The 25,280-nt window shown below is 54.1% G+C and overlaps 2 protein-coding genes across 3 annotated transcripts; one reads left to right on the top strand and one right to left on the bottom strand.

Moving 5' to 3' along the window:
- Positions 1–787: 787 nt before the first annotated feature.
- NRTN (neurturin) lies at positions 788–14,411 on the top strand. 2 transcript variants are annotated; one of them, XM_031604642.2, is made up of 4 exons: positions 788–1,170; positions 10,861–11,034; positions 11,799–11,957; positions 13,475–14,411. In XM_031604642.2, exons 2-4 carry the CDS (start codon positions 10,896–10,898, stop codon positions 13,921–13,923), a joined length of 747 nt encoding a protein of 248 aa, XP_031460502.2. In that variant the 5' UTR covers positions 788–1,170; positions 10,861–10,895; the 3' UTR covers positions 13,924–14,411. The 2 variants fall into 2 exon arrangements, with proteins under 2 accessions (XP_031460502.2, XP_031460503.2); XM_031604643.2 differs by lacking the exon at positions 788–1,170 and having other exon boundaries at positions 10,895–11,034; positions 11,708–11,957.
- A 2,708-nt stretch (positions 14,412–17,119) lies between these two features.
- FUT6 (fucosyltransferase 6) lies at positions 17,120–22,882 on the bottom strand. Its single transcript, XM_031604641.2, has one exon. The coding sequence runs from the start codon at positions 22,459–22,461 to the stop codon at positions 21,328–21,330; it is 1,134 nt and encodes a 377-aa protein (XP_031460501.2). The 5' UTR covers positions 22,462–22,882; the 3' UTR covers positions 17,120–21,327.
- Between the last annotated feature and the right edge of the window lie 2,398 nt (positions 22,883–25,280).

The following is a 25,280-nucleotide window of genomic DNA, read 5'->3' as shown; positions in this document are numbered from 1 at the left end:
AAGCAAACATTTTGGGGGGGCTGGAGGACTGGACAATGGGGGGGAAAAAAAAAAAAGAAGTCATTAAGCTGCTGCAGTGCCTGTTTGCACATCTTGCTGCTTTCCCACATTGGGAAGGGGGGGGTTCTCCGGTGCTGGGGGCTGTGAAGAGGGGCTGCCATGAGGGCGCAGCAAAGCGGGGGCTGCTGGTGAGGGTGTTAACTCTGGAGCGTAATGATGGCAGGGCAGAGAGCAGCAGGAGCAGCTATTTGTCACCAAACCTGAAAGAAACATCACTTTCTGCTTCTTTCTGTTGGCTAAATTGGCTTTCTGCGGTCACAGGGGAGCAGCAGGGATGCTTCCACCCGTCCTGCAGTGCTGCAGTGAGTACATGGGCATGGATTTGGCTGGAGGAGTGCTTGTCCCATTAGGAGACAGCTGAGATAAAGGGAGGGGACGTCCTTGGCTCTTCTGGAGCATCCCAAGGTCACCCCGTGTCCCATCAGCTGCCAGGGCCCGGTGTCCCCTCTGGCCTTGGAACTGCAGCACTTTGAGCCTCTGTCTGCCTAAAACTCGATGTGTTTCTGGTAGGATTTCAATTCCTTGACATCTCTCTTTGTCTGGCTGACCTGGATTTCTTTACGATTAGAAATAACTTCTCCCCAATCGCCATATTAGAGCATCGCTGCAGCCTGGCCGGGGGCTGACGGCTCAGAGGTTGTCACACGGCTCCTCGTCCCCGAGCTCCGCGGGGGATGGAGGACCCCCATCTCTCCGAACTATTTCTTGTTCCCTTTGGCAAACGGAGAAGCGGTAAAAGAAAAGAAATTACGGATTAGATCAAACGATGCGCGGGGTGCGGAGCGGCACCGGGAGCGGCCCCGGAGCTCGGCCCGGAGCTCAGCTCGGGACCGGGGGGAGGGAGGCGGGACCGGGCGGGGCTCGGGAGCCGACCCGCTCCAAACCCGCCCCCCGCCGCGGGGAGGAGGCGGTGGCCGAGCCCCCCCCGCTCCGTGCTGAGCCGAGCCGTGCTGCAGCCGTGCCACAGCCGAACCGAGCCGTGCCGGGCTCAGCACCAGCGAACCGAACCGAACCGCACCGCTTCTCGCCGATGGCGGCTCCCGGTCCCACGCGCGTCCCGGTCCAAGCACGGAGCCGCCGCTGAGCGCTGCGCACCGGCCCGGCCTGCAGGTAAGAAAACCCCCCCGTGGAACCGGGAGCACCTGCACGGATCCCGCACGGATCCTTCCCGCACCCCCGAGCCCGGTCCCGGCTCTGCCGCCGTCCCCTCGCACCCCTGGAACCCAACAAGCGGAGCCCAACAAGCGGAGCCGCCCCACGAAGCGGTGCTTCCAGAACCGGGCTGCCCCCCGCTGCCCCCCGCCCGTCCGGTGCCGTTGGGGCTGCCGGAGGAGTTTGCTTCATAGTTGGAGGGCGTCCCGCAGCGCAGAAAGGCAAACGCGGCTCGGACGGCTCGTGGTGCGGCGCTTTCGGGTTAGGGGAGAAAACGCGTCCTGTCTAAATATTAGCTTAAGAAACGGAAAGGATCCGCCGCACCGTCACCTCCAACCGGCTCTGCCCTCCTCGGGTCCCTCCGATCCTCGGCATCCGGAGCTCCGCGGGGATCGGAGGCCAACGGCAGCGCGGCGTCGAGGGAGGGAATTTCCCACTCTCCGTACGAAGGCTTTAACAAAACAACGTAGACCTCAGATGTCTTTATTGCACATATATGGTAGCTCGTGGCCGGCACTGATTTAAATCCGATCGCTGCTCGGGGAGCCGACCCGCAGCTCGGCGCCGGGGCGTTGCGGCGGGAGGGGCGGTCGGGAGCTCCGGGTGAGTCCCGGCCCCGTGCTGAAGTCCCGGTTCTGTCAGCGGGCTCACCTGTGGATCCCGAATCCCCGATCCTGCGTTGCTGTGCGCCGCCGGGTCGAACAGCAGAAGCGCGGAGACGCGGCGTGATGCGGGGCGGAGGAATCAGGTGGGGACGGGAGGGCCCTGAAGGGACGTTTTCAGAGGTTTTAAACACTCGTTTGCCCGTTGATTTTTAAAGCTGCTGGCTTTATCTGGGGCCCAGGTGTGCCCCAAAGCAGCACCAAATCCAGGTGACAAAGCGGAGCTGGCGATGCCACACTGGGATGTGGCACTGCTGTGGTGTGAGCATCCTTAGGGACATCGCCGGGCACCTGCCTGCTGCACAGGGAGGGCTGCCAGCTGTCCCATGTCCCCACCGGAGCACTGCTGGGGGAAAACAACTCTTTTTGTTTCATTTCTACATCTTATGGTGTTTGGTTTGTTTGTTTTTAACAGCACCGGATCAGAGGCACCTGCAGCACCGGGCTGCTCTCATGTCGCATGGCTGCAAATTTTGGGTGGGTGAGAGCACCCAGCACCTTGCAGCACCCTGAGTTGGATGCAGGAGCTGGCCCAGCTTATTGGGACGTAGCCAGGGACATACAGGCACTGGAACTGGGGGTCCCTGGGTTGGGAGCACCCCTGGGTTCCAGGGGGAGGGCTCGGTGGGTGCAGAGCGGGGCTGGTGGTGGTTGCACTGGGTGCCCTCCCATGGTGCAGCCGTGAATCACAGCTCGGTGCTCAGCAGCTCCCTGCTCTCCCGGTGGGATCCCCTGGCAGAGCTGCTGGGCCAACCTCACATCTCTGGGGTGTGCTTTGTGGGTCAGCTTCTACCTACAGCGGAATGAATGCAAGGGATGGTCTGAGATGCGCAATGCCTCTCCTGTGGTCCCAAGCCTGGCCCATGCAGCAGTGTAATCAGAGCAGTGTCACCTTGGCTGTCCCCATGCCTGACGTGGTGGCATTAGGCACGCAGCTTTCTGTCCAGGGAGGCCCATCCTGTGGCAATCCCACAAACACAGGGCTGTGTTTGGGGCTGCCTGGTGATGGCAGCATCCTCCCCTGGAGCATCCTGTGGTACCCAGTGGGGCCGAGAGGTGGCTGACGGGGGATGCTGCGGGGTGGATGGATGGGCCAGGCACGTGGCTCAGGGTTACTGTGTTTCACTGCTGTGTTTTTTCCCCTGGTGCCGCAGGCACTTTCCATGCTGCTCCAAGCTAAAGCACGTGTGCACAGCCCTGCTGCCAGGAGCCGAGCTCTCACTAAGCGCAGGGACAGCTCTGGTGGGGGGGTCAGGATCAGGATGCTGCGTGCTCTCTGCCATGCCACTGGCATCCCCAAAAGATGCTGCAGGGATGCAGCTCTGGGGCCGGCTGATGTCCTTATCTGGGCGAGCATTCTACTCCAGCCCCATCCTTTGCAGATCAGACCAAAGGAATCCCCTCCAGCGCATCTCTTTCAGTGATTTGGAGCAGTCTTTCCCCACTGAAGGTGGCAGAAGGGAAAAGAAACACAAGCTGGCTGCTGCCGGTGCCACAGGGATGCTCTCATGTGAAGGAGCATCCCCAGCATGGGAAGGAGCCAGCCCTTCCGCCGCTGCCCCAGGAAAGGAAATGCCACGAGCAGTTTTGCTCTGTTCACTTCTTTGTCACGAAACCCCAAACGGTCTCACTGTAACTCCAAAGAGCTAAACTGAAACAGTCGTTTGCCACCGTGTTGTTCTCAAGCGATGACAAAAAAGCATTTCCTCCTGCAGCTGTTCAAAGGCCGCGTCGCCAGCCTGTCAGCCCCCTGACAAGGAATGCTGGTGCCATCAATGCTGCTTTTCGTGAAGTGTTTTGATTTGGATGGAACCACATCTTTTTCCAAGCAGGAAAGGTTTCCTTTGAACATTGGCCAGGCTGAGCTTGCAGGGTCTGGGCTGTGGGGACGTGCAGTGCTGAGACCAAAACTGTGAGCTCTCCTGGGTGATGCCTGGCACTGAGTTGCCCCGGAGCAGAATTTGCCATAGTGGGGCTTTGGAGAGCCCTTTATTTCACCTTGGCTGTTTTTCCAGGCAATGTTAGTTGGGTGAAGAGGTCCGCAAGCTCATCTCCTGGAAAAATGCATCCCTGAGCAAATGGCAGCTCTCAAAGCAAGCAAACAGTCCCTGAGATTTGGGGATGGACTGAGCAAGCAGCTCCACTGCAGGGCTGGGAGCAGCTCCGTGGTCACATCCCGTGGCTGAGAGCTGCTCTCACCCACCTCCATGCCTTCCTCCAGCAGCAAAGCTGCAAAAGCACCGAGTGCTCAGATTGTGACCAGCAGCAGCTTCTGTGCAGCTTTCGGTGGTTTCTTTCTGCTGTCAATGATGTTGTTGTTGGCTGTGGCTGGGCAGGGAGCACACAGTGTATTAATTGCAGTGGTTGTTGCTCTCTGATCCTCTCCTCTAAAGAGCTGATGGGCTTAGGGACCCCCTGATGGGGCAAAGCCCCCACTCCTATTTGGGGTTGTGGGCCCTGCATCCAATGACACGGTGGCACTGTGGTTCCCAAGTAGCAGCAGCACGGGGAGGAGCAGCCATGGGATGCTCCCAGCAGAGACATTTCGTAGTCCCCTGGGTTTTTCCCTCTCTGTTGCCTTGCCTTGGCAGAACAGATGGGTGTCATGCCCACGCATAGGGCAGGGGATCAAAGCAGGTGACAGGGGGACAAACCAATTCACCCACACCCCTTGGGGCAGGCACTGTGCCCTGTCCCTCTGGGCTGTCCCTTATAGAACGGCTCGCCTGCGGTTTTACAGGCCAGCTGCTGTCTTCGTTAAGTGGTGCAGGCTTATTAAGACTGCATTTTTGAGGCTTAGCAGCTCTGTGGAGCCATCTGGGAAGGATGGTGCCAGCAGTGGAGCAGCAGGAGGAGGCAAGAGGCAGTCATTGCCTGCGCCGAGTGCCACAGCCCTGTGCCCCTATGAGAGCCATGCCCCCATTGGGTGTCCACCCTCATCCACAGCAGCTTAGAGGGCTGCAAGGAGCCAGCAGCAAGGCAGCACGAGCCTTCCAAGCATCTCACAAGCTTCCTGGGGCAGTGGTGGATGGGGTCCTGCAGGATGCTGGCTGTGCTGCGCCCCTGCTTGAAGCCCTTGGGGACATGGGGATGAGGCAGGTATGGGGTGCAGCCCGTGACATTGGGGTTGGGATCATTGGTGTGAGGCAGGTGGGTGGCTGTGGAGAGTGACACTGGTGGGGAAGGACAGATGGCTGCTGTCTGCCTCGTCTTGCCCAGGCCATATCTGATCCCAAGTGGCTCTGGGCAGCACAGACATGAGTGCCACCACCCTGGAACCACTGGTGGTGAGGCTTTGAGGGCAAAGCTCTGCACTTATGGAAGCTGCTCAGCTCCTCCTATAGAAAACCCTGACCCCACAGGCCGTTTGCCCATGGAGACAGGAGCACAGTGCCATGGTGCTGCCACGATGGTGTCCGTGCACACAAAGGACCAGGCAGTCCTGACCCACTGTGCTTCACACACCTGCCCCGATTTTCCCCATTGTCTGCAGCCCTCATCATCTCCCAGCTTTGAACCTTCTCCAAACCAACCTTTTGGGGCTGCTGAAATGGAGCTGGAGGGGAACGTGTGCCAGTGGGCAGGAAGGACTCAAAACTTTTAGAGAGTGTCCAAAGGAGGGCAACAAGATGGCAAAGGGTTCAGAGAGCATGAGGAGTGGCTGAGATCCTCAGTTTGTCTGGCTTAGAGAAGAGCAAACAGGGAGTACTCATGGTGGCCTGCAGCCTCTTCGTGGCAGCCCTATAGCCCCCTTATGGCCTACAGGTTCCTCATGGCAGCCTGCAGCTCCCCATGGTGGCCTTACATCTCCTTCCTGATGGCCATACAGGTTCCTTTTGGCCTCCAGCTTCTCACAGTGGCCCTACAGCTCCATCATGGTGTCCCGACAGCTCCATCATGGTGGCCCTACAACTCCATCCTGATAGCCCTACAGCTCCTCGTGGTGGCCCTACAGATCCCTTACGCCCTACAGCTCCTCATGGCTGCTCTACGGCTCCATCATGGTGGCCCTACAGATCCCTTATGCCCTACAGCTCCTCATGGCAGCCCTCTAGCTCCTCTTGGTGACTGTACAACTTCTTTATGGCCTCCAGCTCCATCATGGTGGCCCTCCAGCTCCTCATGTTGGCCTTACAGCTCCTCGTGGTGGGGACCTACAGCTCCCTTATGCCCTACAGCTCCTCATGGTGGCCTTAAATCTCCTCGTGGTGGACCTACAGCTCCCTTATGCCCTACAGCTCCTCGTGGCAGCATGCACCTCCTTTGCAAGGGGAGCAAAGTTCGGGAAGCACTCAGAAATACGGTGTGAATTTTTGGTGACCACGTGCGGAGGCAGAATGTGGACTTGATGATCCCTTCCAACTTGGGATGTTCTGTGATTCCACGAAATCTCCATTTCCCAGCACTCCGCCGTCGCCGTCTCAGGAGGAATTCCTCGTTCGGTCGCTGCAGAGCAGCTCTAAGTGCTTCAATATGTCGGCAGCTGCTGCTGGAGTCGGATGCTAAATGCTAATGTGATGTTATCCCGTGCACCGTCCAAAACCCACTGGAAGGGTTTAGTGCAAATTGGATTTGCAAACCTCTATCGGGTCTCCCTGCCCTCAGCAAAGCACTGTAATCCCTGGCGGGCGCCTTGACAAACCAGCTCCTTCTGTGCAAAAACAGCAGATTTTGGGGAAAAGGGACAGCCAGACGGAGGGATGCCTCAGTGCTGGGCTGGAGGTGGCATTGCTTGCTTTTAGGACCACATTCCTCAGTGTTCTCCCGTGTCACCGGTCCCGCTGGGTCCCATAGTGACTTCCTCAGTGCAGGAGGAGGTTCTGTGGATACCAGTGGTGTCGAAATTGGCCCAGAGAAAAGCACATCTGGGGCCCGAGCTCAGCCCCGCTGCCAAAATGTAAGCTTTTAACCCTATTTCCCCAGGCACTGGGGTTGTTCAAACAAGCCACAGCAATTAGTTTCCTTCAGCAAACCACCTCTTTCTGGCATCGTGCGGTTATTTAGCGTTGGAAGGGTTGGTTCGTCGCTCCAAAAGGGCTGTCATTCAGAGCAGGTTTTGGCAGGAGTGGGAAATTTGGGGCTGGAGAAGCGCCATTTGCCAGCACCTATGGTGCCTGGGCTGTCATACTTGTGGTTTTTTGGCTCACGTTAGCACTGATTTCCTCTTTGCCTGCGTGTTCCCTGTTGAGGTTGGACGTAAAGATTCTGGGGAGAATCCTCCGGTGTTGACAGGAGTGCTTCCATGCTCTGTTTTCTTTTCCTGCCCACCATCAAAGGGCCGTTTCTGTGCGGTGCTTTTGCTACCACGTTGTGTTTCACATCCTTGGTTTACCCCCACCTCAAAGGAGTGATTCTGCATTCGCGCTCTCTGCTCCGGCTGATGCTGAGCAATGCAATCACAAAACATTTCCCCGTAGTTTTACCTCTCCGTTCCCACCTCTTAGCACAAAAGGTGGCTTCTGCTGCTGGTTAAACCCATTGAATCAGTGGATAAAGGTCATAAAAGGAACTGCCCCTTGGGAGAGGTGGTAGTAGGGACAAGGGATGCAGCTGCACCACCCTGACCCTCCTGGCTCTCTCCCTGCTGCCCCATGGATTGGGCACACAGAGCTGTGGGGCTGTCCTCAGCCCCGTGGGAGGAATGAGGGAAAGTGGAGAGCTCTGCAGCTCCTCGCCTTGGGCTGCTTTTCACTTTGGGAAAGCAGATCCATGTGGAGCGCAGGGCTCTGGTTTTACTTAGAGTGCATGGGGAGAGCTGGGGAGGAGCGAGGGGAAAGGGAGCATTGGTGACAGCACGGCTCTGTGGGCACTGAGATGCCCCAAACCCACGTGTGCGTTGTGCACGGTGCTGCCGTCTGCCACGGGGCTGCTGGCACAGAGCAACCCTGAGATAGAGCCGGAATTCGGGACCTCTTCTTTCTTTCTCTCCTCTGCATCCGCTTAATGCTAATTAATTAAGCTCAGAGCAGGGTTTGGGGCATGTATCCTTCTGATGCTCTCCATTTTGGGCGTTTTGCCACTTTGGGGCTGTTCTGGCCCTGCAGCACCGGCATCCCCACTGCAGCCCTTCTCACTCAACCTACAGCACTCAGGCACAGCGATGCCATTTAGGGGCTGCGCTTCCAGAGGGGATCTCACCAACTCGGGGCCATTTGAGGAACATTCTGTCTGAACACCACACTGTCCCCATCCTCACCGGTGGTGCTGGGACCCCTGGGAGCTGCTCAATCCATTGGCTTCTCCAGGAGCCTGGAAGAACCACAGCTGCTCCGCCACAGCACGGAGCCGGGATGGAAATTGTTTAATTCTTGCGGGGTGAGTCATGAGGAGCCGGGATTTCAAAGCAGCTTGGCTCCCATGTAAGGCACTAAAATAAACAGTGTGGCAGGTGGAAGCTCTCTCTGATGTCCCGTCAAGGCCTTGATCTTTCCAAGTGTTTCGTGTTGCCAAAAACCTCGGCCACTCCGTGGCCTCATCCATTCTCGCGCTGTGGCCGAGGCCGAGAGCTTGAAAATAATGAATCAATGCCCGGAAGCATGAATCGACTGAAAATTTATGACATACTTACAATATAATGTCTTTTGGGCGCCCTGGCTTCTAGGCTTCAAAGCCCGAGGACGGAACGTTCGCACGTCTCCTCTTCCCCCTCTCTCCGCCATAAAGAAGGATTTAGGGTAAAAAATGAAGCTCGGCTTCTCCCCTCGCCTCAGCACTGAGGAGTCTGAAGGACGACGTGAGTTGGCTTAACAGCTGGAAATGGTCGTGGAGGAGAGAACCTGAGAGAGTGAGGAGTGGATGAAGCCCACGCGGTCCCGAATGCAATGCAGCCCGCGGGCGTTGGCGAGTCCATGGGATGGGAGTGCTGCACTCCCATTGAGCAGGGACAGGCGTGAGAAATTCCAGCGCTTGGGAGACGGAGCGAAGAAACCTCCAGCTAGAAGCCAAGCTCCATAGGTTCTACATTTTGCTGAGCAATGGGGGAGGTGATGAACTGGAGAAGCACACAGAACCGAGGGCTCAATGCTTTGGGCTGAGATGGGAGCTGGGCAGGGAGCTCACCCCAGCGCCGGGCAGAGGGGAGCCAAAATCATCGGCTGCTTCTTTTCAGGCAAGCAGTGAGCCTCGGCTGTGCTGCTGGCCATCATTTTTTGTGAGGTTTCCAGTTCTTCGGGATGTGGAGCTTTCTGGGGAGGATGCAGAGAAGCATGGGCTCAGTTTGATGCTCGGCTCCTGCAGAGTGGGGCTGCTGGGAAGGGTTTCCTCCTGCAGGATCGAGTTTCCCACTTGGCAGCAGGCGCAGTGCGGCTGGATCTGGACCACTGCACTGATGGATTATCGGGAGAATTCGGGAGAGCGCAGTGCTTTCGGGCTGTTCTCCAGAAGAAAATCCAAGTGCAGCCTTTGGCCTTTTGTTGAGCCCAGGAGGAGCAGCAGCAGCGTAACCAAGATGGGACCTCATGGCAGGCTGGGAAGAGCGTCGTGGTACCCAACCCAGCAGATGCTGAGCCCATGGGCAGCTCAGGGAGCACTGACTTTTGCTGGGGGAGGATGGAAGCTTCAAGGGTAGGGATGGGGAAGGGGCAGTGCAGGGTGGCAGAGCCATGATGCCTATGGGAGTAGCTGGGCACCAGCACATGGCAGCGTGGGGTCATCCAGCCACAGCAAAATGTTATCATTGGGGTTGGGTTTAGGATAGGTGGAAACCAGAGGGATCAGAGGGCACAGTTCAGAATCAGCTGTGGGAGAATCGTGGCCGTGAGCTGTGTGTGTGTGTGATTTTCCTTTTCTCCCCCTTGCATTTCTGCTTTCCCCACAGGTCTGGGGCTTAGAGTGAGAGAAACCAAAGGCAAAGCTTGGAATCACACTGAAAATTACCCAAGGAGGCTGTGGATGCCCCATCCCTGCAGGCATTCAAGGCCAGGCTGGATGTGGCTCTGGGCAGCCTGGTCTGGTGGCTGGTGACCCTGCAAGTAGCAGGGGGTTGTAATTAGATGATCACTGTGGTCCTTTTCAACCCAGGCCGTTCTATGATTCTATGATTGTATGAATCATTTTTGTTTCTGATTGTTTTGTACGTTGGAGCCAGAGTTCCATCCAGCTTTTGGAAAGGTCACCAGCAAGCGGGTGGGGGCCACAATTGCTGGCTGCCCAAAGAGGAGTGTTTGTGCGGGCTGTGCGAGGCTGAACCCGCCCTGCTGAAATGTTACGGGCTCAGAACGAGCCAGAAGCCCTTCCCTGGGTTTGGCCACGCTGTGTCCTGCCCAGCTCCAACCCTACAGCGCCGCATCCAAAGCCTCAACGCCATCCCCCATTGCTTCACCGCACCTATTTGATGCCCACGAGCGTTTCCAGCATGCATTCCCCTTTCTCTCCTCATTGCTCTCAGCCTGAAATCCCCCAAACACCGCAATTAACCATGGGGCAAACCCACTCGATGCCTTCCCATGACCCTCCCCAGCACAGCCCATGGGGCACCATCCACCCTACAAGTGCTCAGCCCAACGCGGCACCGCGGCGCGTTGTGCGTGTCGCTCCGGCGCTGCCTCCCGGTACCACGGAGGGATTTCATGATCTTACCTCCTTATATGGCCAAACTATTCTTTTTCTATCTTGGCATTGTTTATAGCCTAGTTGAAAATATTTAGGCTCTGGCTGGGTTCTACAATTATCTCGTAACCTACGGGGCGTATAATTACTGCTAGTTAACGCATAATTAGCTGCATCCTGTAAAATAAAGTGTTGCTGGCAATGAGGCAGCAGTTGCACAGCTCTCAGGGTTGTTTTCTGCAGTAACGGTAAAAGTGAATCTCTCAAATTCCATTTTAAAATAAACATTTTTTTTTCCCCCAGTATATTCTATTTGGCAAATATTGCTAAACCGGGTTATGTTTTGTTGTGTTTTTTTTTTTTTTTCTTTCCCTTCTCTCTTCCCCCACCCCCAAAACCCTCCTCCCAAACTCTGACACCCCGTGGAAAATTTATTTAGAAAGGAGAAATGTTTGGAGTTTGCAAGGAGCTGAGATGAGAAAAAGGGGATGGGAGGTGACTGCGAGTCAGCGCCGCTCTCCGAAGGCTGGCGGTGATGGGGGTTTAATGGCTGCACCCATCAGCTCCCACCAGGTCCAACCTGCTCTGGATGGACAGATCCCAGCACTGTCAGGTAAGGGCATCCTGGCTGCCCCAGGGTTTTGGGGTGATGTGAGATCTTCAGGTGCTGCAGCTCTGAATTTCAGTCCCCAGCGCTGCTGGGATGGAGCAGGGTAGTTCTTGTGGTTTTGCTGGTTTTTGGGGCTTGGGGGTGGCCGTGTTGGTGCGCTGTTGGGGCAGGGATCTGGGTGGAGGTTAAGCACCACAACCCCGTTCCCCATTGCAATCTGGGCTCTGTGCACATCACTGGTGGAGGCAGAGCAGAGGGGCTCAGTGTGGGATCCCCTCCCTGTGGGTTTCCCCATCCTTCACTCACAGCCACCTACCAGAGTCTCAGCCCCAATGCAAGGACAAGGCAGAGACCCAGCCACCAAGAGGGAGGCTTAAACCCCGCGTGCCACCTGCTGCTGGGGCTGCATGGGGCGAGAATATCCCCTTGTCCCCATTGTCACCACTGGGGACAGCCCATCCATGAACCACCTGCACCTTTCTCCTGCTCAGCCCACACCCCATGCCTCAGTTTCCCCATTGCAGTCCTATCCAGACCCCTGCTGGGGGCAGAGAGGGGGATGGGCTGGAGCCCAGCAGGGGGCTGTTGGCCAACCTGAGCCGTGGGGACAGGGGTGGGAGGGGTGGCCCCGGGCAAAGGCAGTGTAATAAGGATATTTGTTTTGCCTGTTTTGCAGAGTTTCAATGTTCTGACTTGCTCTAAGATGAAGGTATGGAAGTTTGCAGCCATTGCATCGATGCTCCTCAGTTCCATGTTATCCATTTTAGTTTGTAGAGACATGTTCAACGGAAGCCGGACATACAGCCCCTTGCCTTCCTCGCTGGCCTCACGGGCATCCTCCTCCTCCTCTTCCTCTTCCTCGCTGCCGGTGGCTCCGCGGAGACCCCCCCGGGCCCTGCCACGCCACAGCTCTCTGCTCTCCCAGTGTAAGCACCCACAGCCCCACAACACCAACAGGGGCTGCTTTTGTCTCAGCCCCCACCTCATCCCTCCCTTCCTCCTGCACTGCGGGTCGGGGGCGTTTAGCAAAGCACGGGGTTGGGAGCATCCCAGGAAAACCACGCGTGGAAAAGGCAGCAAACCTTCACGCTCATCTTCATGCTAAGAGCTGCTTTTTTTTTTTTTTTTTTTTTCCTTTTTTCTCCAAAGGGCCTTTTTTTTGTTGTTGTTAATTGCCACGCTATTTTTAAAAACGCAAAATGTCAAACAGGAGCTGAGAGCAAAGGGAAGCAGCTCCATCCTGCAGCAACTTCCCCCGGAGCGCCGCTCGCCCCTTCGCCTTCGCAGCTGCTGGAAATCCCAGGCGTGTTTGCTTTTATTCCAAACCAGAGGAACTTCTTTTTGGTTTGAAATTTGGAAATCAATGACAAGCTGTCAAATTATGCTTTCCTCTGTGCCTCCCCCAGTGCTGTGTTGGACAAAGCCTGGGCTCAGGGTTAGGACATGGGGACAAGGATGCTGCCAGCTGCGGTTGGACGCTGTGTGTGTGCAGCATGCAGTTCTGGTGAGCAGTCCTTCCACCAAGCAATGGGAAAACATCCCAAATATTACATTTGCTGGAGTTTTTCACCACTCCGTGGTGGCTTTTCTGTAGTATCATCTCTTAGCGGGGATCAGGAAAATTTTTTGCACATTGGCAAGTTGGGGCAATGCCACCATGGAATTTTGGTTCCCATGTGCTGCCTGGTGCCCCTGTGTCCCCACTGCTGTGTGCACCCCACATCATGCTGCCCAATCCCCACCCTCAGCACTGCTGCCATCGGCCAGCTGGAAACCATGAGCACAGCAGATATTCATTATGCTTTCTTTTCCCCTCCACTTCTAATCATGCACTTAATGTGCCGGGAAGGGTATGGCTTTGGGCAGGGTAGAAAACAGAAAGGAGGAGGAGGGAAGAGGAGGAAGGTGGGGTTATTTGTGGGGTCTTCATTTTTGCACAATGGGGAACCCATCTTGGGGTCTCAGTCCCATGCTTAATGTCACAGGATGGGTTGGACGGGGCCTCAAGGTTTATAGAGCCACAGAACGAGCTGACTGGAAGGAGCCTTAAAGATCACAGAACCATGGAACGGTTGAGTTGGAGCGTTGGGTTGGACCTTAAGGATCATCCAGTTGTACCCCTCTGCTCTGGGTGCTCCTCACCAGCTCAGGCTGCCCAGTGCCCATCCGTGGCACCTCCAGAGATGGGGCACCCACAGCTCTGGGCAGCAGCGCTGGGACCTCACCACCCTCTGGATAAAAGATTTCTTCCTCAAATCTAACCTATATCATCTCCCCTCTGTTAGTTTAATGCTATTTCCCCTCATCCTACCACTATCTACCCGTGCAGGGGGGTCTGTCCCTCCACCTTCTGTGATCCTGCGCACCTCTGATGCACGGCCGCTTTGTGGCACGGTTGGCTTTGTGGCACTGAACGCTGCCCTTTCCGCCCCTTCTCTTGCAGACAGCAGCCTGCTGGAGAGCTACACGGAAGGGGAGATCCGGCAGCTCATCTCGGCGCTGGTGGAACGCTACAGCCAGGCCATGAACTCGGGTGGCCACGAGTTGCCCCTCTTCCCCAAAACGGGCAACCGCATGAAGCGGGCACGCGCCCGCCACAAACCCTGCGCCCTGAAGGAGCTGGAGGTGAGCGTCAGCGAGTTGGGCCTGGGCTACGAGTCAGATGAGACCGTGTTGTTCCGCTACTGCAGCGGCACCTGCGATGCAGCCATCAGGAACTACGACCTCTCGCTGAAGAGCGTGCGCAGCAGGAAGAAGATCAGGAAGGAGAAGGTGCGCGCACGGCCCTGCTGCAGGCCGCTCTCCTACGATGATGATGTGTCCTTCTTGGATGCCTACAACCGTTACTACACCGTCAACGAGCTGTCGGCCAAAGAGTGCGGCTGTGTGTGAAGGGCCGGGTTGGGGGGTGGCCCAATGGGGGCGAAGGTTACGGTGGGGATGGGGATGGACCCCACACCGCCGCCCGCCCCATGGACCTCCCATGTCCAGTTGGAGGAGGAGAGACGACCCGTGGACCTACCATGTCCATTGGGAAGAGGAAAGATGCCCCATGGACCTTCCGTGTCCGTTGGGAGGAGGAGAAATGCCCCACAGACCCCCCATGTCCACTGGGACCCTCCAGGTCTGTGGGGGAGGAAGAGAGATGCCCCACAGACCATCCATGTCCATTGGGAGGAGGAGAGATGCCCCATGGATCCTCCACGTCCGATGGGAGGAGGAGTGATGCTCCACGGACCCTGCATGTCCACTGGGACCCTTTTTGTCCATGGAGGAGAAGAAGAGGTGCCCCATGGACCCTCCATGTCCATGAGGGAGGAGGAGAGATGCCCCATGGACCCCCACATGTCCAGTGGGAGGAGGAGAGACTGTGACGCTCGCATGGCACAGGGGGTGTTGGATGGCTACGGGTGCCCCAGGTATGGCTGACATCCCCTGTTTTCACTGTGTCCGTGCTGGGGTCCCCGTGCTGTGCCTCAAAGCCCCACGTTGGGTGCAGAGCTGCATGCACACCATGGAAAAGCTCCATCTCCATTCCCCACACCCCATCCCCTTACTCCCTGCAGCTGCTGCTTTGTAGGATAATCTGCAGTAACTGGATTAAGCCCACGGCCCCTCCGCCTGCAGCCGGGCTGGAGACGTGCCACTGCCATGGAGGTGACACAGAGCCATGGGGCCACCAGCACGGCTGGGCTGCAGCAGGTGAGGATCCCCCAAAGCTGGCCCAGGGCAGCACAGCTCGGAGCACATGCAGGACAGGGCTCAGGCCTGGGCTTTGGCTCCGCTTCGCATTTACAGCAGTGTCACTCTTGTTTACTCTGCGGAGAAATAAATGAGACCGCAGACTTTTGCATTCTCCGGGCAGGCTAAATTTGTTGCCTGGGATTGATGGGTTTTCTCCCCTTGGCCCTCTTCCCAGAAAAAGCAAATCATAAACAGAAGGAGAATATTGGTGTCGTGTCCTGGGCATGGAGGAAGAACGCTCCGATGGCAGCGCTCCACTGGGGGACCTCTGTGCCATATTGGGACCATGGCCACTGGGGACATGGGCAGGATTTTAGGGTGGTGGTGACAGAGGTTACCCCAAAAGAAGCAAATGCAGGAGGATCTGTGCTTGTGACCCACGCTGTGCCCACAGCTTGCTCCTGCCCTCAAATAAAGCAACACAACGCACCCAAATCTAATAATAATAACTGCGCTCTGAAGGGCTTGGGCGCGTTCCAGTTCTCACTACTATAAAACTAAAATTAGTTGTGTTGCAGAAGCCTCCAGTTAAACAAGCAAAAAAAAAAAAAAAAAAAAAGAAAGAAAGAAAAACCAACCAACCAACAAACAAACAAACAAAACCCAAAGGCACTGCAGCACAGGAAGGTGCTCAGAGCAGAGCAGCAGGGTGAGCACCGAGCTCCCCGTGTCACCAGGAGCGCAAAGGTGATGCTGAGGTTTTGCAGCTGCTGTGTTGCTCCTGGTGTCAGGTTTTGGAGATGTGTTGGAGATACCCACTGCTTTCGGGGCTTGCAGGGCTGAGGTCAGCAGCAGCTTTGCACCCTCATGCTGCTGAACTGGTGCACTTTGCAACCCCAAAAGCACCCCAAAGCATTGGGAAACCCCCAGTGCGAAGCGTGTTGCAAAGCAACGCGGATAGCTGCAACGCCTCTTCCTTTTTTTCCCCCCCTTTCCTTTTTCACCCCATGCAGAGGTGCGGGGGAAGTGGCTGACGTTGGCAGCGTGTGATGGTTCGAGGAGTGCATCTGGGCTGCAGCTGCACTGTGCAGCCACACAACACCCGGGGGACGAGCAGGGCCAACGCGGCCATCACCCAACCGTGGCTTTTGCTTGCGTGTCGCTTTTGTGCGTGTCACTCAGGGTTGTCCTCTTGGGGACACGTGTGTCCTCCAGCTCCGGGAGCATCGTCCTGTCCCGCAATGCCTGAGCAAGGAAATGTGGTTCCAATAGAACCGCCGCTCTTTCCCTTAATGCTTTCCATTTCTACAGCCCTCTCCGCTGTAATAGGAGCTGGAGCTGTCTGGAAGAATGTCTACAATGCAGAAAAGGCAAAAGGATGGAAAATTCCCCGCTCAAAGCTACGGCGCAATCTCATCTGGCTCTCTTCCTCATCACCCCATGCGTTACTGATTGCTAATAACGGTGTGCAACATCTGTTGGGTGGTGTTTTTGGGATTTTTGGGGCATCTTCAACCCTGCAGCTTGCCCATCACCCAAGGCAGGAGACGAGGGCTGGAAACGACGACAAGATGTTTAGAACTATTCCAGTGGTTGTGACAGCGCAAAATATGAGTGTTATGTTATCCCGACTCTCTGATAATGAGTTATGGGACGTTTCATTGTGTTTTACTATACACATCCCCATATGGCTGTGCAGTGTTTGGGTAACTCCGGCTCTGGCTCTGGTTCGGCTCCGCCTGTCACTTGCATCAGTCGGGATCCCATTTGCCAACATGGGCGCACTCCCGATTTGGTATCGGTGAGGGGGAATGGGCCTAACATCATTGTTTCCACTCGGTGAAAGCACTGGCAAACGTTGAGTCCTTTATTTAAACAGGTTCAGAAATGTGCTGGGAAGAAATCATTTCTCCCAGTTTATCAAGACAAATGGTTTTTCGGCGGTATTCGAGACCTCAGCCACCATCTCTTCATAAATAGGGCCACCACATGGTTTTGTTCTTGGTTAAACAAGGCAGAACCTCCGAGTTGAGGCCCAAGAGGAAGAAAAGAAGGGAAGAAAAAGGAAAAAAAAAGGAGAGATTTGGCAGCCATGGGCAGGAGAAGGGTGAGCGCGGGAGGAGGCAGCCCCATCCCCACATCCCCATGTCCCCAGCATCCCCATATCCCCACATCCCCACATCCCCACATCCCCATAACCCCACGTCCCCATGTCACCACTCAATGCCATTGGTGCAACCCCATTTCCCCTCTGGTATTGTCGGCTCTGTCCGACCATCTGCAGAAGTTGATGCAATGCATCTATATTTTAGATACTCCCTATTTATTCGAAGTAACTTATGTTATTTATTTAGATACCATAGTGTGCCATCTATGTAACGCGTTCTTTCTCTCTCTCTGTGGTTTTTTTTTTTGTTTTTTTTTTTTTTAAGATTTTATTTATTGATCCAAATGGTGCCAAGTGCAGTTTACATTTATTACATTTTTACCATTTATTCTAAACGTTGGGGGAAAAAAAAAAAAATGCAGTATGATATTATTTTTTTTAAACAAACATAAACTCGGGTGTGATGCTGTTACATACTCACGATAAAGTGAAAATAAAAGGAGAATTATATTGATTTCTCTGTGGTTGTGTCGATTTCCGTGGGGTTTTCAACTTACTGCTGCCTCCGAGCGAGTCATTGAGGTGTGGCATTAAGTCCCCAACGTGGGGATGGGGACGAGCATGGGAAATGTGGGTTTTCTCTTGAAAGAGCAGAGAGGGTCCATGTGGCTCTCTGCAGGCTAAAGGGGCGGATGGAGCTCGACTTTATTTTCCCATTTCCTGCAGAAACCTCCATGTGCATCCGCCAACAGCCCCTGTTTGTATCATTCCATCATCACAAAGATACACTGATGTGGAATCACTGATTTAAAACATTACCAGGGCTGGGTTGTTGTCTGTATGAGTCTGTACTGGTTTGGCCACAGAAATAATTGTCCTCATCGCCTCCGCATGAAGGCTCTTCCACTTGGGTTGGCTCAAAGCTGACGTGTCCCGTAGGGATGCACCAATTCTGGCAAAATCAGGTCCAAAAAAAAAAAAAATTTTTTTTTAAAGGAAAGACGGGGAGAAAGAGAATGCGAGGTTTTGATAAGGTCAGCCAGAAACGTGTTTCATTTGCTCATCCGGAAGCAGAGCTGAGGTTAGAAAAGTTTTATAGGGAAAACAACTCGCCGTCAGCAGCAGCGTTGGCTGTGGTTTTGTTGCTCCTCGTATTAAGACGATGACGATGGTGGTTAATATTTTGCCTTGGGAGAAACGTTGCAATATGGAATCCCAGCCAAGTTCAGCCCTCAACCACTCATCCAAGCAGCACTTGTTCGTTCCATCTTTACCACCCATTGGCCCCAGGTGTCTGCCTCTTTCCATGGGCAGAAGGGAACAGGCGAAAACGCCGTTGAACCCAAAAAAGTTTATAGCAGTTTTTCAGGAATGGAAAAAAAGGTCTGTTTATCTTCCCCCCGTCGTGCCACCCAGAGATCTGACATCTCGTGGCCGACTCAACCACTCGCCCCTGAAGCTCTGCTCTGTAAATATTTTACGAAGCATCTTTTGAGGCTCATAAATCTCCATCTGCGCCCGCGTGCGCGGGAGTGTTGGGGGGGGTGTGTGCTCCAAAAACTGTGATCCTGCTGCTGGCCTGCCCGAAAAAAATAGAAGAGAAAGGAAAAAAAAACACCAAAAACCAAAGACAAAGTGAAGTTTTAATGATCAAATTGGAGAGGGCTGCTTGGAAACTCTGACTCATCCAGAAAGAAAATAATGTTTGCAGGTGACAAAGTACAGACAGGTCATGCTCCTGGGTTGGGCTGAAGGGATTTTGAGTGCCATTTCTTGGGGTTGAGGAGTGTGTTGCTTGCTTGGATGTGGGGGATTTTCACTGGCTGGTGCCAGCTGTAAAGCCCCGACATGTTTTTAAGTAGAAAAGGAAACAGCTGAGAAATGGGACGGGTGTCTGCCCATAGGCTCAGGAAAGCTGGAAAGCAGAGGTTTGGGGTTGGGGTTGGTTCAGGTTCCTTCGTGCACTCAGGACAAAACTGGCAGGGATGAAGCTCGGAGGGCTCCATCTCCTGTGTTTTCAGAGTTTTGGTTTGTTTCAGCCATTTCTCTTCCCATCCCTACCTGCAATGCTGCACTACATGGGGATTTCTTTTTCTCTCACGCTCTGCCTTTCCTCTCCACTCCTGGTAGCCCTACAGAGCAAAGGTTCCATGGGTAGGAAGCTCAGCGGAGCCATGGGGATATTTTCTAGGATGCTGAAAATACTTGGAGTCAGGGGACACTGCATTCTTCCAGGCCATGAGGGGACAGGGATGTCCCAGAGGAGGGACAGAAGCCCACACCATGCCATGCCAGCTGGTACCGAGGAAGGCTGACCACCTCCTGCCTTAGATTGCAACCGTCTGCTTAGATCCTGCTCCAAAAACTCAACTTTTTTACGTTATTCTTTCTCCACTTCCCCATGAGGATCAGCCTCTTGCTCTCCTTTTCGGGAAGCAAACCTCTCCCCTTTGTTTTTCAGACCATCTCTACCCAAAAGCATCAGCTGAGAACATTTCAGCCCGGCTCCTATCACCTTTGGGTGAAGGCAGGGGAGGATTTGGGGGGAGCAGGGACTGAAGGAGCCCCTCACACTGACGTATGGCATTTTCCCAAGTGGGTGCAGATGGGAAAAACCAGTCCCAGGCCCCGCGGCGCAGCCATCCAGATGTTTCCTTCGATTAAGTCGCCCCTTCCAGAGTTTCCCAACTGTGGTGTCAGCTTTCTCATCCCATAAGGAACTCAGCCTGTGTGTGCCTCCATGTCACTGAGGAGGGGAAGTTTCATGCTGGATTTTGTCCTGACGTTCCCATGTCCCTGCCAGCCTTTCCTTGGCAGGAAGAAGCCGCTCACCTGCAGAATATTAGTTCTTTCTAATCACATCTATCTCAGCTCAGTCAACAGCATTAACATCTTACATTTCTCCAGCTGCTCAGGACCTGAAGGGCTTAGAGATGGGAAAACACCACGTCGGTCAGTGCATCTAGGAGATAAAGGAAAGGTGTGTGTCTGCAGGCAGGCAAGGCAGGAGCAGAAGCATGGACAAATATTTGGCAATAGAGAAGGTTGCTTCACAAATATTTTGCTCTTCTTTGAAGCAGTCAGCAAGCACACGGCCAAGGAAGATGTGGCATGTTTCTCTGTGTGAATTTCTTTGCTAAGATCCAGCAAAGGCTCTTCAAGAAACGAAGCAGCGTTGGTGAGGCCCCATCTAGATGGGTACCATCAGAAAGATGGGAAATAGAGGAGGGATTAAAGTTCAGATTTCAGAGTGAAGGATTTATTCTTAGGCTTGTGATGCTCAGTATATTCAACCAATCTGCAAAGCAGAGAGAGAAAATAAACAGGCGACAGTGCTAAAGACAAGGTCTTGCTGGTGGGTCATCAGCCACAGAATGACTGTGCAAGGAAATGCAGAGGAAAATCTTTACTAAATGGTGCTGATGGAGAAAACAATTGTGTCTCTATATGCATCGCTGGACTTGGAGCTGACTTTCCTCGTGGAAACATCCTGGGGCTACAACAGACCTTTGGAAACCTCTGCTCAGGGCTCAGCAGCAGTCAGGAAGACAAGCTGGATGTCCGGAGGTGGCAGCAGGGAGCTTGGGCTGTCTCCATGCAGCTTATCTCCATGCAGTGGGGCTCCCCAGTTGGAAAGTAAACTTTCCAGTAGCATGACCTGGAAAGCAGCAGGAAGTTCAATAAAGGTCAAACACAAAAAGGTGTTTGTAATGCGTGGCCTGGAGCACGGCCATCAGCTGATGGCAGAAGTTGGGATGTTTGGGCACACAGGAGGAGGCAGCCCGTGACACAGCTGTGCTCAGCATTTCCTTGCCATAGGGTGCTGCACGTGTGAAAACTTCACTGCGCTTTCAGAGCCATCCGTGTCACTTTACCCACACCAGTGTGCCCCTGTCAGATCCTTCCCCACATTCACGCTGTCTCACTAAGCTGTCCAAAAAACAGACTTGTAAAATAAGGACAGCAGCCTCCTGCCTGCTGAGCATCCTGATGCAGCACCCTAAAGGCAGAGCCTGAGGCAAAGAGAGGTCAGGAGGGAGGAGCTGCACAGCACGGCCACCCCTTCCAGCTGCAGCTTTGCACAGTACAAAGTCCTTGAAGCAGATTTACGACTGTATAAATTGATTCTCCACCTTCCCCTCTCTACCCCTTGCTTCTGCCTTACAATCAGTGGAGTCCATCCAGAACTGTTTTCAGAGACTGGAAGTTAAAAAAAAAAAAAAAAAAAGAGCATTTTGCTCTGAGCTTCTGCAAAGACTGAGCTGCAGCCAGCGTAACATTCAGGTACCTAATGCATTGGCAAAATACAATGTCCTACTCTACCTGGCAGTCTATTCTCTAGTAAGACAAAGGCACACCCAACACCAAAACGCTTCCCCATTACTGCTTGTTTCATAGCTCCTCTCGTCCTTCTGGCTCCACCACATTCAATCAGCCTTCAAAACTGCAACCATCCAGCGAGGACAAAAAGATCACAACGCAGCAGAGAGCTGAGCAAACAGCTGTTACACAAACCACTTGGACAGATTGGGCACGACGTGGTAGCTGGCCTCTGTCCTCTGCAGGAAGCGACAGGCTCTGCAGACTTGCATGGCCCAGCTGACCCCCAGCACGGGTTTCAGCCACTTGCGCCACTGGAAGTAGCGCTGGTACCTCTCGGTGTCCCTGCTCAGTTCCTGCAGGTACTGAGCCAGTTCACCGGCGCTGGCAAAGTCGTCGACATGGATGAAGGAGTCAGGGGGCAAGAAGTGCTCGTAGTTTTCTCGAGGCGGCCCCAGAACAACAGGGATGGTGCCAGAGAACAGGGCATTCCTCCAGAGCTTCTCCGTGATGTAGTCTTCGTGCTGTGAGTTCTCAAAGGCCAAGTAGAAGTTGTACTGGGACACAGTTTGGTGGAGCATGTCCATGGGCAGGGGCAAGTGATGCCGCCCGTACACATCCACGGGGATGTGTTTCTTCAGCTCTTCGTAGTACTTCACCCGGTGGGAGCTTGGTCTCCAATTGCTGACCACCCAGGCCACCATCTTGGTCTTGGGTGGGATGCTGAAGGGCTGGGGCTGGCTGAGCAGCTGCAGCTCCCCATAGGGGGTGAAGATGTCCGAGTCTCTCCGGTATGACATAGTCAGGTTGAAGAGGTGGTTCATGGCACCTAAGTTTGGAGAGTGACTCGGGGACTCCATGTTGAACCAGATCCAGCGCTGGGATGGGAGTCTGGGGAGCCGGGCCAGCCTCGCTCCGTCCCCACACACATCCCTGTGATGCATAATCACAGCATCTGCCTTTTGGGACCAGCTGCGGTTGGCGGTGAAGTGGCAGTTCGGGGTGTCAAAGAGCTCTGAGCAGTCGCTAAAAGTGAAGCGCTGTCCGAAGGGCCACGTCCACAGCAGGATGGTCAGCCTGCGCTCGCTCTTCGGCGGGGTGCAGGTACTTCCAGTTTGGGATCTTTCAGTGGGAAGATAAGAATTGTTATCCTCTGGCTCGGGAGTCCTGATCTGACGAAGAGAAGCGAAGAGGCAGAAGCTGAAGATGAAGCTGAAGAGGAGGAAGGTGAGGAGTTTCTTCCAAGAGATCTTCCCTTCCAAGAGCTCCGTGAATGGATCTGCAAACACCACAGACGGAGCGCTGAGCGGTGGCTGCATGCCGATGCCAGCAGGGCCGTGGCTCTGTGTGCACAGCACGGCAGGGAGGTGTGCGGGAGGGCAGTGGGGCCGGGCACAGCATTGAGGCCCATTCACCTTCAGCTTCCTCCCGTCGGACAGAACGGCTGCTGTGGGAGCACCACGCACAGCCTGCTCACATCCACGCACACCCACAGGGCACAGCCGCCCCTCCAGCGCCCAGCTTTTCCTCCATCCCACGGCCTGTTCTCATCTGCCACCCCTCGTTTCACACAGGGACGCCACGAGCAGGCGGCACCCGGCTGCTCAGCCCCACGCCATAACACCGCCCGGCGCTGAGGGACGCAGCCCTGAGGTGCTGCCCCGCCCACCAGACACATTTCCTCCACAGGCCCCGCCCCCTTCCGGTCACAACACGTTGTGATTGGCTGGTGGGACAGGCCACGCCTCCTTTCCCTCTGAGCGGGAAGGCGTTTCCCCACACACACACATGGTGGCAGCCATCTTGATTTTGATGCCATCTTGATTTTGACGCCATCTTAGGACCAGGTTCTGCTGCTTGGTGGCTGCCATTTAGCTGGACGTCACATCAGGAAAAATATATTAAATTCATACCAGATGTAGGAGCTCATGGAGGAATGTACAAATACCTGTTTTATCTACTATAGATACACATAAATATGCATCTATATATGCATGCACATCCCAGTTCTGGCCAACAACAGCCAGACCTGCAAGTTAAACCTTACAGCAACCTGCAGTTAAGGGTTCTCAGGGCCTCCATAACCCCATGCCAATAAGATTCTTGTTGCTGAGCTACAAACTGCATTTAGCTTTCCCAATTAGCAGTCTTTAATATATATATTTTTTTCTGTTCGGCTAGTCTGGAGGTCAAAGTCTCAGTACCAGCAGCCTCTATCAGAGCACCATCCTCCACCCTTTAAACAGCAGCATCCTGCTAGGTGCACCTTCTCTATACCAGATCTTTCAGCTCTGCAGCATCCCCAGTGCTCTCATTGATCCCCATGCTCTTTTCTGCAGTTGCTGTGGTCTCTAAGATCATAGGGCTGCAGCCCCAAAACCTGGGTTCTGCCTCTTTTGCAGCCCTCAGGACAGTCTAACGGGACGGACTTCATTGCATGCTTAGTTTTCTACCTCTTATTTGCAGGACAAGGGAGCACAAACAGCACCAACCCACACCGCACAGTGTCTTACAGGTAGCTGTGAGATTTCCAGCAACAGGATTTCTGGCAGAAGCTGGTGGGACTGGCACCAGTCACTTCTTGTCTATCAGTTATACTGACACTATCAGTTATACTGATGTGGGAGCACAGAGGGAAAAAATACCTCCCTGCAAACAGAAGCAAAAACAGATTTCCACAGACCTCCTCCCTGATGCCCCTAAGAAAAAGAAAGAACTGTGGCAACTCACCTGCAGGCATGGCCCTGGTGTGAAACTGCACAGCGCAGGGGAGAAGTGAAGTGAAGGGCACAACCAGGAAAAGAGGAGAACAAAAGAAAACACAGACGTGGGGTGGGATCAGTGATGTGTTCCAGGCATCTTGAATGGTGTGTGCCAAATGGCAGCCACCAGAACCCTCACCCAGTAATGAGGGCCATAAGGAAACAAGGGCAGACTCCTCTGACAAATTTGTGAGCAAAGGTTAAACAAAGCACCTCTTTTATTGACCGATTACAGCACACCTCATTTTTGAAAGCACCTCTATACATGCAATAGCTTACTTCCTTTACCATTCTGGCCCGCAGGATTTGCATGTGATGTGCTTTCTCCTCCACGTTATGTCATGCAGAAGAACATCTTTGTTTGAGAAGGGTGGGGCACATTAGCAGGGAGTGGAGGTGGAAGCACCAGGTCTCCCAGCCCCCTGGCACACAGCAGGGTTCGTGGCACAGCTGCCTCCATCCCCATGTCAGGATTCCTCTTCTAATCACCTTTCCAGGATCTCCAGCATCGTGGGACCGGTGATTTCAGGGATCACCTGGAGCTTCAGAGTAGACAAGCACTTGACCAGGACTGTTAGGGGATCCTTCCACCCAGCACCGCAGACCTGGCTTTGGAGTGTCTCCAGCCCCAGAGAATAGGCATTGTACAACATGGTCTGTGGACACACGGAGGCTGTTTGTTTGCCACGGCCAGAGTGAATTGATCTCGCATTGAGCTTGGCTGCACTTGGCTGGGACAAAAAAACCCACAGCCATTATGTGTTATTATAGGGCTTAAATATTGTTTCTTGCTGAGGGTATCCGAGCACTGCAGCCAAAAGCACAAATGAAACTCCTGCATGATGTCCCCAGATGTCGTTTTCTTCAAGGCTGTGGAGAAGAAAGATTCGAGTTTCCAAGCACTGCAGGGAGCTCTGAGTCGAAGGATCCTGGAGCACCAGGCTTCAGGCAGGTAGAAAATTCAAGACTTTTGCACCCCTGAAAACCAGGGCCATGAGGAACATTAGCTGGCAGGGGTGGTTGATGTAAATTAGACAAATGAGCACACGCAGGGAAGGCACAGAAAACAAATCATGAAGCTGTGACTTGAGAATTGTTCTGAGTGGCACAGGTGACGTGATGTGAGAGATCACTCACTCAGAAAGTGATGTGAGCTGTGACATGGATTGAACAAAGAAGCCGTTCAGGTAACAGGCTTAGCAGGACCAAACATGAGCATTTATTCTATATGATGAATAGGTTTAGCAATCCCAGCATCTTAAGATAAAAAAAAAAAAAAAAAAAAAAAGGCTGAGATCTGGAGAAGCTTACTGGTTGCTGCCTTTGCTGACAAAGAAAGTGATTGCAGAGCTTCAAGGGCTGAGCATTCATTCACC

This window comes from Phasianus colchicus, chromosome 28 (genome assembly GCF_987193195.1).
Source record: "Phasianus colchicus chromosome 28, bPhaCol1.hap1.1, whole genome shotgun sequence".
Classification (NCBI taxonomy): Eukaryota; Metazoa; Chordata; class Aves; order Galliformes; family Phasianidae; genus Phasianus; species Phasianus colchicus.
Note: the sequence above shows the minus strand (reverse complement) of the source record. Positions and strands in the feature narration are given on the sequence as shown.